Source organism: Taeniopygia guttata, chromosome 36 (assembly GCF_048771995.1).
Source record: "Taeniopygia guttata chromosome 36, bTaeGut7.mat, whole genome shotgun sequence".
Classification (NCBI taxonomy): domain Eukaryota; kingdom Metazoa; phylum Chordata; class Aves; order Passeriformes; family Estrildidae; genus Taeniopygia; species Taeniopygia guttata.
This window is the reverse complement of record NC_133061.1, coordinates 3,088,795-3,101,187: the sequence shown is the minus strand read 5'-3', so window position 1 is coordinate 3,101,187 and position 12,393 is coordinate 3,088,795. Positions and strand designations below refer to the sequence as shown.

Sequence of the window (12,393 nt, the reverse complement as noted above, 5' to 3'; positions counted from 1 at the left end):
TGAGGCACAGTCCCTGCCCAAGCAGAGCTGCCACCCCCGAGCCCTGGCAGCACCGGTGCCCGTCTCCTGCCCCAGAGACCTGTGCCCCTGGGGGGCTCCTGTGCCAGAGGGAGCCAAACCCCTGTGCACTGGGGGCTGTGCTCCTGCCTGCAGGGGCTGTTGGCAGGAGCACCTGGAGCAACTGCTGGCAACACTTGGTCTCTGTCAGAAGCTCTTACCCCATGTTGAAATTATTTTCTCATTGAAGTTATTGCTTTCAGCACAAAAACACCTTAGCAGCAAAGGCACAGAAGAATCTGGCAAGTAAGTTTCATGGTTTGATGCTGGCACAATGCCAGCGCCCCATGAAAATACAACTTAGCAATCAAATGCTGTGAAATGTGATCAAGAACACAGCAAAGCAGGCCAAACTTAATAAAAAAGGAAAAAACTTTATTACACTACTACTACTACTACTACTATAAAAGGAAAAGAAAGGAAAGAAAAAAAAACACACAGAATTCGAAATGAAAACCTTCCAAAACATTTCTCCTCCCTCCACCCAACTCCACCAAACCCCAGCGAGACCCATTTGGATCCTTAATCAAGTTTTCACCCTTCAATATAATCAATACTGAGTCCATCGGGGAAGAGAGGAGTCCCCCTTGCAACCATAGACCCCCAGGAAACACAACTGCCACCTCTTGTGTTTCCAATGTCACACGTGGCACCGCCCAGACACACTGGCCAGTGTGACATTCTCCTCTCCATGTCACAGTGCTCTCACCACCGTGCATGGACAGAGACTGCTTATAGGGCCCCTTTAAGGATGCTTTGCCAAGGACCACCAGGAACAACAGTCCAGTATCACAATTCGGGACTAGAGTCCCCCCCATTTTCCCCTGGGGCCGAGGGTCCAAAAGACAGAGATCGCCTTCTCTTCTTCCTGAAGATGGAGGGCATCCTCACACCCTCCTCAGCTCTCTCTCTGTCCACTCCAAAACTGGTAGTTGCTGAAGAAGGTCTCTTGGCTCACCAATGCATCCCCCTAAAATGCAGTCCCTCTTGAAAAGAAAGAGTGGTTCAGTCTATGGTAAACAAGCAGAGTCCAGCCAAAAGCCACTCTATCATCTGCCCCCAACCTTCTTCTCTGAACATCTGAGGTTTCAAGCTGTCTCTCTTTTCTTCAAATTGAGGAGGAGTAATATTTTATAAAGCCTTCATTTCACAGGAAAGGGTTAAAATTCCCGGACTCCCCGGACGGCTGCAATCTCAGCCCAGGACTCCTTCTCCAGTCTCCCACGCTGGGCATCTTCCCCCCCCCCTTCTCCTTCTCCTCCGCCGGCAAACTCCCAGGTGTCTGCTGGCTCTCTATCTCTTTTCCCTCTAGCTTAGGGGAGGGGGAACAAAAACATCCCAGATGTTCTCCACCCTTCCATCCGCAGGAGCTGGCCCAGCTTGGTTCCCGATCCTTCACCTCCTGGCCTACCTCTGCAGGCCTCATGGCTCCCCTCCCCCACCCAGCCTGGGCTGGGCAGGGGAGGTCCCTACCATGCGGTGACCGGAACCAAAAAAGGACGAGTCCTCCTGGGAATTCCGCTTTTAACCCCTCTGTGTTCTCAGAGGCGTGTCCACCTTCAATTGGTCACCCCAAGTGTCAGTATCTAAACCTGACCCCTGACTGGGTGGACCTCTTCCTTCTAAAAAAAAATTCTCTTCCCGTGTCAAACCATGACACCATGACACACAGCTGTGGGAAAAGCTGTGAAAAAATGGCAGGGATTTCACTATTTCACTTTTTCCGAGTGGCTGCTATTCATGGAACTTGAGAACCACAAGAGAACTGTTTCCTTATGGAGAAGTCTCCATAGCAAGAAAAAGAGACTCCTCTCCCTAAGTGAAGTGAAAAAGGACTATTCTAGAGGTGGTAGACTGGCTGAAAATTTTAGGGTTTGTCTCCTTACATTGTCAATAAGGAAGAAAAAGTTGTGGCGAGAAGAAGAGTGTTCTGAAAGTTTTGTGCTGATTCTTATTACTCTTTCTTTTAGTTACTGCTAATAAACTTTTCTTTATGCTCTTTTAAAGTTTTGATCCCACTTTCCCTTTCTCCTTATCCTACCTCACAGCAGGAAATGAGTAACTATATTATTTTGTGTGCACTGGTAATTAAACATCACTAAACCCACCACACTAATTGATGCATTGCCCAAGAAATCTCAAAACTGATGAACCAAAACCACTACAGAAACTTCCTGATGAACTGCACGAGAGCAGAGGGAAATCAAGGCAGAGCCATGGTTTGTCAGGACTTGCTTGATCCTAAAGAGCCCCGTGGTGCATTTGGAGCTGAGCCCTGGAACCTCGGGGCCTGAGAGGAGATTGCACAAACCTTTCCAGGAGTTAAAATCAAGAGCAAAAACCCAAAATGTCTCAATGCATTAATGGGTCCCACTGAGGTCCATCTCCAACACAGGCTCCTTATGGACTCTTTGGAGGAGAGAACTGGAGACCAGGATGGCACAAAATCCTCTCAGAGATTCAAAATGGCACAAAAAACTCTCAGTGTGCAAAGGAAAATCCAAAGTACATGAAAAAAGTTGAGTATCTAAAAGTATTAATGAGCTCCAATGAGTGTCAGCACAAAGCTCTCAAGGGACTCCTTAAAGCAGATAATTGGGGCCATGATTGCACAAACCTCACACAGAGTCTGGATCAAAAGGGAAACACCAAGTACCTTAAAAGAACTGAAGTACCTTGAAGCATTAATGAGCCCCACTGAGTGTGGTTCCTGACAAAGCCTCTCCAGGGACTAATTACAGCAGATAATTGGAGGCCATGATTGCAGAAAGCTCTCAGAGACTGCAAGGCCAAAGCTAAACCCAAAGTCCTTTGAAAAACCTGCAGTCCCTGGGAGCATGAAGGAGCCCCCAGGGCCATTCCTGACCAAGGCTCCCCAGGGACTCCTTCCAGCAGATCCTTGAGGCCACTGGGATGTGGGCTAGGGGGGGATGCTGAGGGCAGGACCAGGGGGTGACAGTGCCCAGCCTGTCTGGGGCTGTGCCAGGAGGCCCCAGGGCCTCAGGACAAGGTGTCTCCTCCCAGCCCTTGGTGGCACAGACCCTGCTGTGCCCCAGGGCACCAAGACTTGGCTTCTCTTTGTCCCCACCTGTCATCAGTGCCTCCAGCTCTCTGCTCTGCCTGGGGCCTGGGGACACTTTCTCAGTCGTGTCCCTCAGTGGGACCCATTAAAAGTCCAAGGAACTTTGGAGTTGGATTCTGACTTGGAGTTCTGGAGAGGTTTCTGCAGCTCCCTCTCAGGGCCTGATGTTCAGGGCCTGAGCACAAAGCCCCAGAGGGTCATTAAAGTCCTTGTGCTGTGTCTGTGCTGCTGAGCTGGGCCGGGCTCCTGGCACAGAGGGTGATCCTGGTAACCAAGCAGAGCTTCAAAAGCACATTTCTCTTGCTGAGCAGCTCTTCTCCCAGCCCAGCAGGGCTGGGGCACTGCCTGCAGCCAGCCCGGGCACAGCACAGAGGCACAGAGAGCTTCAATCAGTCAGGGCTGGGAAGGGGCTGAGAAGTGCCTGGGGCAGAATCACTGCCAGCCCTTGGCACAGGAACCTCTGGCTGCAGGACAATGCAGCTGCAGCTCCTGCAGGGATCTCCTAAAGCTGGAACATCCCAATGCCCACAGACCCTGTGAGTGCATTCTCTGCTCATCTCCTGTGCAGAGCAGCCAGGGGTGCCCAGGGCTGTCCTGCAGAGCAGGGTCCTGCAGCCCAGGGCGCTGTGCTGGGCCAGGACTCTGCTGCCTGCCAGGGACAGCTCTCAGCCGGCCCTGGAGCTGCTCCCAGCGCTGGCCAGGAGCTGTGGGGGGAAGGAGCCGCCCTGAGCAGGGCAGGTGCTGCTGCTGAGAGGGGCTGGGTGGGGCAGGGCTGCTCCCAGCTCCAGACCAGCCTGGGCACAGCTCCGGAGGGCACTTCCCAAAGAAGGTAAGCCTGGGATTGCTGTATAGATCAGTAGATTTCCTGAGAGTGCTTTCTATTTCCTGCTTGGAGCAGGAGTGGAAAGTTGGGGTGCTGACAAAATTATTTTTGCTTTTCATATATTTTTCATATATTCGTAGTTCTGTAAATTACTGTTGTACACTTAGAAAACAGTAATCCTAAATTATTGCTATTAAACTCTTGATTGACACTATTAAACTCTTAATTAACTCTATTAAACTGCTATTATATACTTCTATAACTATAATCCTTAATTAACTCTAGTACACTTCTTTACCTTTCTCTTATATTTTAGAACAATATGCTGACTGTCTAAATACATTCCTGAAATACTGCATAGTCTTATTATCAGGAAGAGGACGTATAAAAACACTTTGGTTTTTCAGTGTGAGCAGTGATAACAAAAACTGGGTCTAATAAGCCCTTGGACCTACTCCAATGGGTTGAGCCAGGGGCGTGTAAATGGGGAAACTGAATCTCCTATTGGAGGTTCCTTTTATATATCTTAATTAATCAACCTTCATGAATTGCTGAAATCAGGGGCTGGATGTTCCTCATCCCCACCGGGACACCTGGAATCTTCCAATAAAGGTCTGATTTTTACTTTACTGTTCTAACACTGTGGCAAGGGTTTTTTTCTATTTTGATTATAAAAAACAGGGGGATGAGAGAAACAGAACAGGAATTGAAATCCCAGAATCACAGAACATTCTGAGTTGAAAGGGACACACAGGATCATCAAAGGAATGTTTGAACATTTACAGAGACTCCAGAACTGTGACTTTGGGTGGTCAGTCTCTCTGCTGGGAGCCTCCCAAAGGGCCTTCAGCCACTCCTCAGGCCTGGACAGCAGCAGCATCACCTCTGCAGGGCCCAGCAGGGCTCTCCTGAGCTGCCCTTGCCCAGCTGCACACAGAGCCTGCCCCAGCCAGGGCCCTGCACACAGGCAGGTTTCTGTAGGGCCGGGCCGAGGGCACACAGGGTGGGATGGGCTCTGTGAGCACTGGCAGGGACAAGGCACCTCTCAGGAGGGAATGTCCAGGCCCAGGGAGATGCTCAGGGAAGCAGAGGGGGCTGAACAGAGCAGTGCTGGGGGAACAAGCCCATCCAGCCCCTCACCTTCCCTCAGCCACAGGGAATCCTTTGCCTCTCACATCTCTCAGTGGCAAACTCTGAGTGCAGCAGGAATGCTGGGGATTTCTGACCTCAGAGAGCCAGGAATTATGTGTGGGTAGGAAAGCAATCCCTTAAATGAGCTCCTGCCAGCCTCTCTTGACTTGTCCCTGTCCTTTCTCCATGACCAGGTGCCCATGTGCAGGCACAGCAAATGTCCAACAGCAGCTCCATCAGCCACTTCCTCCTGCTGGCACTGGCAGACACGCGGCAGCTGCAGCTCCTGCACTTCTGCCTCTTCCTGGGCATCTCCCTGGCTGCCCTCCTGGGCAACGGCCTCATCATCAGCGCCGTAGCCTGCGGCCACCACCTGCACACGCCCATGTTTTTCTTCCTGCTCAACCTGGCCCTCAGCGACCTGGGCTCCATCTGCACCACTGTCCCCAAAGCCATGCACAATTCCCTCTGGGACACCAGGAACATCTCCTACACAGGATGTGCTGCACAGGTTTTTTTCCTTCTGTTCTTCATCTCAGCAGAATTTTCTCTCCTGACCATCATGTGCTATGACCGCTACGTGTCCATCTGCAAACCCCTGCACTACGGGACCCTCCTGGGCAGCAGAGCTTGTGCCCACATGGCAGCAGCTGCCTGGGCCAGTGCCTTTCTCACTGCTCTACTGCTCACGGCAAATACATTTTCCCTGCCCCTGTGCCATGGCAATGCCCTGGGCCAGTTCTTCTGTGAAATCCCACAGATCCTCAAGCTGTCCTGCTCACACTCCAAACTCAGGGAAGTTTGGCTTATTGTCCTATGCGCTCTTCTATATTTTGGCTGTTTTGTGTTCATTGTTTTCTCGTATGTGCAGATCTTCAGGGCTGTGCTGAGGATCCCCTCTGAGCAGGGACGGCACAAAGCCTTTTCCACCTGCTTCCCTCACCTGGCCGTGGTCTCACTGTTCCTCAGCACTGGTGCATTTACCTACCTAAAGCCCCCCTCGATGTCCTCCCCATCCCTGGATCTGGCCCTGTCAGTTCTGTACTCAGTGGTGCCTCCAGCCCTGAACCCCCTCATCTACAGCCTGAGGAACCAGGAGCTCAAGGCTGCAGTGTGGAGACTGATGACTGGATGCCTTCAGGAACATTAAACTACTGGCCAATTTCTAGAAAAGACTTGTAATAAAAGTCATCTTGATACTTCTTTTTGGTTTTATTTAGAGGTTCTTTTTCTTTGTTTTACATTTTAATGTTGGCCACAAAGAAAAGCCCTTCCTTGTGCCATGTCTCATTTTGTTTCTTTCCACCTTCCCTGTACCCACAGACTGTGTCAATGAGGGCCTGCGCTCTTGGTGGCTTTAAGAAAATGAAAGGATCTCCCAGCCAAGTTTTCTGCAGAGATGCCCTTTTGTTGCCTTCTCTGGAGCTGCAGCAGCAATGTCTGTGTGCAGAGCTGGGGGCAGATCAGTGCTGGCACAGCAGCTCTGCTCCTGCTGGTCACACCATTCCTGATCCAGGCCAGGAGCCATTGGCCTTCTTGGCCACCTGGGCACACGGCTGGCTCATGTCCAGCCTGCTGTCCATCAGTCCATGCAGGTCCCTTTCTGCCTGGCTGCTGTCCAGCCACTCTGTCCCCAGCCTGGAGCGCTGCAGGGGTTGTTGTGGCCAAAGTGCAGGACCCGGCACTTGGACTTGTTAAACCTCACCTTGTTGGGTTTGGGCCCTGGATCCAGCCTGTCCAGGTCCCTGTGCAGAGCCCTTCTACCCTCCAGTAGTTCAACACTTCCATCCAGCTTGGTGTCATCTACAAAGATGTCCTTGGTTACATGGGTCCCTTCAGTGTCACAATGTCCCTTTGGTTGCACCAGGCCCTGCACTGTCAGACTGGTCTCCTTAGGTCCAAGGGGCCCCAAAATGTGACAATGGACTCTTTGGTTCCATGGGGCTTCACAGTGTCACAATGTTCTCATTGGTGCCACAGTTTCTCAGTGGCCCCTTGGTTCCATGGGGCCCCAGGGCGTCACAAAGGCCCCATGGTCACATGAGGTCCCACACTGTCCCAATGCTCTCTGTGGTTCCACAAGTTCCCCTCAGTGTCACAATGGACTCCTTGTTTCCACGAGGCCACACAGTGTCACAAGGGCCTTCCAGATTCCTTGAGGCCCCAGAGTGTCACAGTGGCCCCTTGGTTACACAAGGTCCTGCAGTGTCACAATGTCCCCTTGGTTCCATGAGGCCCCGCAGTGTCAGAATGGCCCCTTGGTTCCATTGGGCCCTGGACTCTCCCAGTGCTCTCTTTGGTTTTGCAGTGTCACAATGGTGAAACCCCTCGGTTACACGAGGCCCTGCAGTGTCACCATGGCCTCTGTGGTTCCACCAGGACCCAGTGTCACGGGGACTCTGTTGCCTTCATGAGAGACAACGGCGACCTGGTTGCAAGAAGACAGCACGGCAGCCCGGCCTCGCCCGGGCTACTCAGGCTAACGACACACGCTGACACCAATGTGGTGGACGGTCGAAAGCATTTATTATCTTATCTCATGGGTTTAAATAGTTTTGGGGGACTTTGCTACGTCAGATGGGGGTTGGTAGGGTCTCTAGGGTTAGTCGGGAGTGGAAAACTACTGGGTTAGGTGTGGTTACATGCTCTGGGGTTAATAGATAACGTGAAGCAGGGAGAAGGGGGAAGGGTCTTTTTTTCTGTCACATCCCGAGATCTTCCGTTCGCCTGTCCCTATCTACCACATCTCCCCTCCCCTTATCATATATAAAATGAGGTAGTCATAGATATAGGCACTGGAGTGAGGTACAAACTTGTAACTTGGTAAGGAAAGGGTGGTTTGGTAAACCTGAGTAATTTTCGCAAGGCGAGTCTCAAAGGCTTTTGCGACTGACTGTGTTTGCAGTTTTTGGTTTACAGCATTTGTTGGTGGCCTATGAACAAAATGTTCGCCCGCTCTAGACGGGCCTGAACAAACGAGACTAGTTTGTTCAGCAGGCATGGTCCTATGGTAATAGCTAAAAGTAGTATTGCCAGTGGACCTACCATGGCGGAAATTAAAGTGGTGAGCCAAGGTGATTGATTGAACCAGGATTCAAACCAGCTCTGTTGGGTTTCCCTGTCTCTCTTTCTCTGAGCCAGTCTGTTTCGGAGTTCTGCCATGGAGTCTTTCTGCAGGTCTTTGTCGATGGTCATTTGCAGCTGAGAGAGTCCGTGCTGCTGGGTTGCGATGGCTGAGACACCTGTGGCTGTGCCAGCTGCTCTCAGGCTAAGCAGCATTGCGATAGTTATCAGGTTTCTCGAGAAGGTGGTATGTTTCTTCGTCTGAGTGATATAAGACCTTAGGAACAATTAGAACTTGAACACAGAAATCAATAGAGTTATTAGATTTGGCAAGGAACATATAAGGATTCACTCTGGATCTCTGGCGAACTTATATCTGCCCTGTCCTGTGATTTGACTCAGGGTGATTCCTCTGCGGGGAGTGTCCTATCTGCACTGGTGGGGGGCACTGGCTATGGGGTAACTGAAAGGGGTATCTAAAGCAATGCCTTCGTAGAAAAGGGGGTTTTAACATTATAGCAAAACTAATAGGGGTTAGTCAGGTTTGATTTGGTTTCATTTAGGGTTAGTAAGGTAGCTTCTAAACAGGTTGGCTATGTGGAACACAAAGGATGGGGTATTTACTGTGGTGACTTCTTTGAGCACCTTGTCACTTGATAGATGTTGCACGACCCACCTAAATAGCTGATGAGGGTAGTGGCTTGGGTCAGCTTGTGCCCCGGCCACAAGCCTCAATAGTAAAATTGCACAGAGACACTGTGCATGTCTGGGTCTCACCGCTGTGGGATTCTCAGGTGTTGTCTGGCGGTTTGGTGGTCTGTCATCTCTCTCTGGAGCAGGGGTGTATGCATCACGGGGACAGTCCACGAGCATGTCCTGCAAACAAGACTCACAGCTTCTCATTAGTTTTGTTTTGAGGGTCAGGTTTGATTGGCAGCAGTGGGTGTGCAGCAGTGGCCCTTATTATAAATTTGTAATCTTGACTCCTGACATAGCAAGGATGTCCCTTCCTATCAGGGGTGGAGAGTTTTGTAAAATGTAAGGGTGGACTGCTACTGTCCGTTCTGGCCCCTTTTTTGTGTGCAGCGTTATAGCTACTAGTTGGGTGCTTTTCCAAGCTCGGGACAGCCCTCCCACCCCGTTCATTGGAGGGACCTCCCTGCACCGCCGGTGTCGGGGTCACAGTGCCTGCGGAAACATCGGGCAGTCTGCTCTTGTGTCTGCCCAAAGCTGGAGTCTCACCACGTGGGGGTCCCGACTGCCACAGAGGCGGCACATCCCCCACACTCTCGGGGGCTCCCTCCCCACTTTCATGGCCAGGGCTACCCAGGGGTCCCATTTTGGGGCGTCTCCAGGTGACCCTGCGGTACAGGCGTTGCTTGCGGTGGTAGTGGGTACGAAGGTACCGCAGGCTGTGTTTGGAAACTCTGCAATTGTGTCGCCAAAGGGGGTATGAAGTATGAGGGCTCCCCACCCCACTGGGGGTTGGCATAGATGGGCCGCCTTGTATTTGCGGTGGGAGGAGGCTGAGTGCGGTCCGCACGCCCCTCCCCCCGTCCCGTCCCGTTTCCCTGGGGCCGGGACCCGCATTCCTTGGCGAGATGCCCTTTTCTCCCGCAGCCCCAAAAGGATATTTTTCCCCAGCTGGTAAACTGGGCTGGTTCGTATTGTAGTTGTTTTTCGGTGCGGCTTAGAGCTTTACTTGGTTTTGTCTTAAATCACGTTGGCTCTTTTTTCTCCGTCTCGGAGTTCCGGCTGGCTCCCGGCAGCTCTTCCGAGCCGGCAGAGCTGCTGCTGGGCTCCGAGTCGGAAGTCGAATGCCAGCGCATTTCCGGGGCTCGGTGCCTTTTTGTCCGGCTCCGAGCTCGCTCCTCCCTGCGGGGGTGGCGCCGCTCCCGCCCCCCCAGCTCGCCACGCCTCCTACAGGGGGAGGGCTTTCCCTTACATGGTAGCAGCGTCTGGCGCGCCTGCCGATTGGCTCCGTGCCCTCTGCCGCCCTCCTCCTCTTTCTCACGCGCATGCGCATTCCTGAAATCGCGCGGCTCTCGGGTTTTCGCGCTGAGACCGCTCACGCCGCGCCCCTCTCCTTGGCGGCCAGCACCATTTTCAAAGGGGTAACTTGGCCGCGCGGCTAGGACTTTCTCCCGAGCCGCGGCTTCCGCGACTCTGGCTTCTCCTGCCAGCTCCTGCCAGAAGCACTCTGCGCGCTGCTGCGCCTCCGACATCAGGTCGCGGACCGGCGGCGGGACGGACGGGGAAGCTGTGGTTTCTCGGGGGGTTTCCGCTGCGGGGGTTTTTCGGGGGGGCTTCCGCGGCAGGGATTGGGCTCTGATCTGAGGGGGGGGGTGACGCGCCGGGGCCCCCCGGGTCTCCGTTCCCGGGCGGATCGTCCTCAGGGACGGTCTGCGCTTCCGCCCCCACCCCGAGCCCGGGTCTAACTACTAAACACATACGCGCCGTACTCCGCGTCTCCTGCTCTTCTATTGCTCTGCGCGGGGCTTTCTCTACTTTGCCCCATGCCTTAGGGCTTTTGCCACTGCCTGAGGATTTCGTGTCCCCGGCCAGCGTGGCTGTGCATTTTTCCCATATTCCCGGAGGCATGGCATCCACTGGGCTTTCACTGGCCCCAAGCTCAAGCAGCCTTGCTATGGCAAGATAAAAGTCTTTGAGCTTAAATTCGATACTCTACTGCTTATAATTCACACTTACGACCCTGGCGATGCTGTCCATGACGCTCGCGGGTCCTGGGATGTCTCCCTGCGCCAAGATACGGTCTGACCGCTCCGGCCGCTTCTCTTGTCCAGGTGTACCCCGTCACCCGAGCAAATCTTCCCGGGTTTCGGCACCAAATATGTTGCCTTTATAAAAGACAACGGTGACCCGATTCCAAGGAGCAGCACAGTGGCCCGGCCTGTCCGGACCACTCGGGCTAACGACACACGCTGGCACCAATTTGGTGGACGGTCGAAAGCCTTTATTATCTTATCTCATGGGTTTAAATAGTCTTGGGGGTCTTTGCTACGTCAGAGGGGGGTTGTAGGGTCTCTAGGGTTAGTCAGGAGTGGAAAACTACTGGGTTAGGTTTGGTCACATGCTTTGGGGTTAATAGATAACGTGAAGCAGGGAGAAGGGGGAAGGGTCTCTCTTTCCGTCACATCCCGTGATCTTCTGTTCGCCTGTCCCTACTACTACAACTGCTGAGTTCCTGCTCCCTTTTCCTTGTCCTTGCAGCAGGATGAGCTCTGTGAATCCCCTTGAGCCTCCCCACTCTTCCCAGCCCACGCACCCACCTCAGGTAGGCTGAAGCTGCAGCTTCTCTGTCCCCTCTGGCACACCAGTGCAGTCCCCTGTGCGGGGAGCCCCAGCCCCAGAGCACAGCACTCAGCAGTGCAGTCGGGGCTGGAGCAGCTGCCCTGCAGCCCTGGCTTGGCTCTTTGTGGCAGGGAATGCTCCCTGTGTGCAGCTGTCCCTGCAGGATGGCCCCAGGGCAGAGCCCAGCCGGGCTCCCCCTGCAGCCCCTGAAGCTTGGGGCAGACAGTGGTCCCAGAGCTAAGGTTCACGGGGAGCACCCGGAGCTGTGCCTCGCACTCTGTTGCTGTGTCACAGTCTCGTGTGCAGGGGCAGCTCCAGGGCCTTCTTCCTCTTCCTCCACCCAGGCCAGCTTGGGCACTCTTGGGGGTCTCTGCTCCATGTCAGTGACTGGATTTGTGGCTACTTGCAGGAGAGATGCCTCGGAAAACTCCGAGTCAGCAAGTCCTGCTTTCGTGCCTGGAAGGCACCTTCAAGAGAGAAGCCTCAGGAAGGCTCAGGACAGCAAGTCCTGCGCTCTGGTCTCGAGGGCTCCTGCCACAAGGACAGGAGACTCCTGTCAAGGATTGTGCTCTGGCCTCGAGGGCACTGGTGGCAAGGATGGGAGATGCCTCCAGGGCACCAAGTCCCACACTCTGCCCTCGAGGGCACCTGCAGAAGAGAAGGCTCAGGAAGGCCACGGGTCAGCAAGTCCTGTGGTCTGGCCTCGAGGTCAGCTGCAGGAGTAATACCTCGGAAAAGCTCCCGGTCAGACACGAACGAGTGCGCTGTGCAGGGGCTCCTCACAGCACTGCTCTGTCCCGTCCTCTCCTTGTCACGTGCACCAAGCACTGTGGCGTGGTCTTGTCACCACCAGCTCCTGTGTCACCATGTGTCACAAAGGGCCCTCAGACACCCGGCTCCGTTCCATGCTGCAGCGTGTCACAAA

At 53.5% G+C, this 12,393-nt stretch overlaps 3 protein-coding genes across 3 annotated transcripts in view; 2 read left to right on the top strand and 1 right to left on the bottom strand.

Moving 5' to 3' along the window:
* LOC105759916 (uncharacterized) overlaps positions 1–12,393 on the bottom strand; it is a 649,836-nt gene that overhangs the window by 28,749 nt on the left and 608,694 nt on the right.
* LOC140681480 (uncharacterized) overlaps positions 1–12,393 on the top strand; it is a 1,248,316-nt gene that overhangs the window by 771,309 nt on the left and 464,614 nt on the right.
* LOC140681443 (olfactory receptor 14A16-like) lies at positions 5,311–6,243 on the top strand. Its single transcript, XM_072921276.1, has one exon. The coding sequence runs from the start codon at positions 5,311–5,313 to the stop codon at positions 6,241–6,243; it is 933 nt and encodes a 310-aa protein (XP_072777377.1).

Excerpts from the sequence above, each read along its gene's own strand:
- LOC140681443 (XM_072921276.1), top strand. The coding sequence starts at position 5,311 with ATGTCCAACAGCAGCTCCATCAGCCACTTCCTCCTGCTGGCACTGGCA.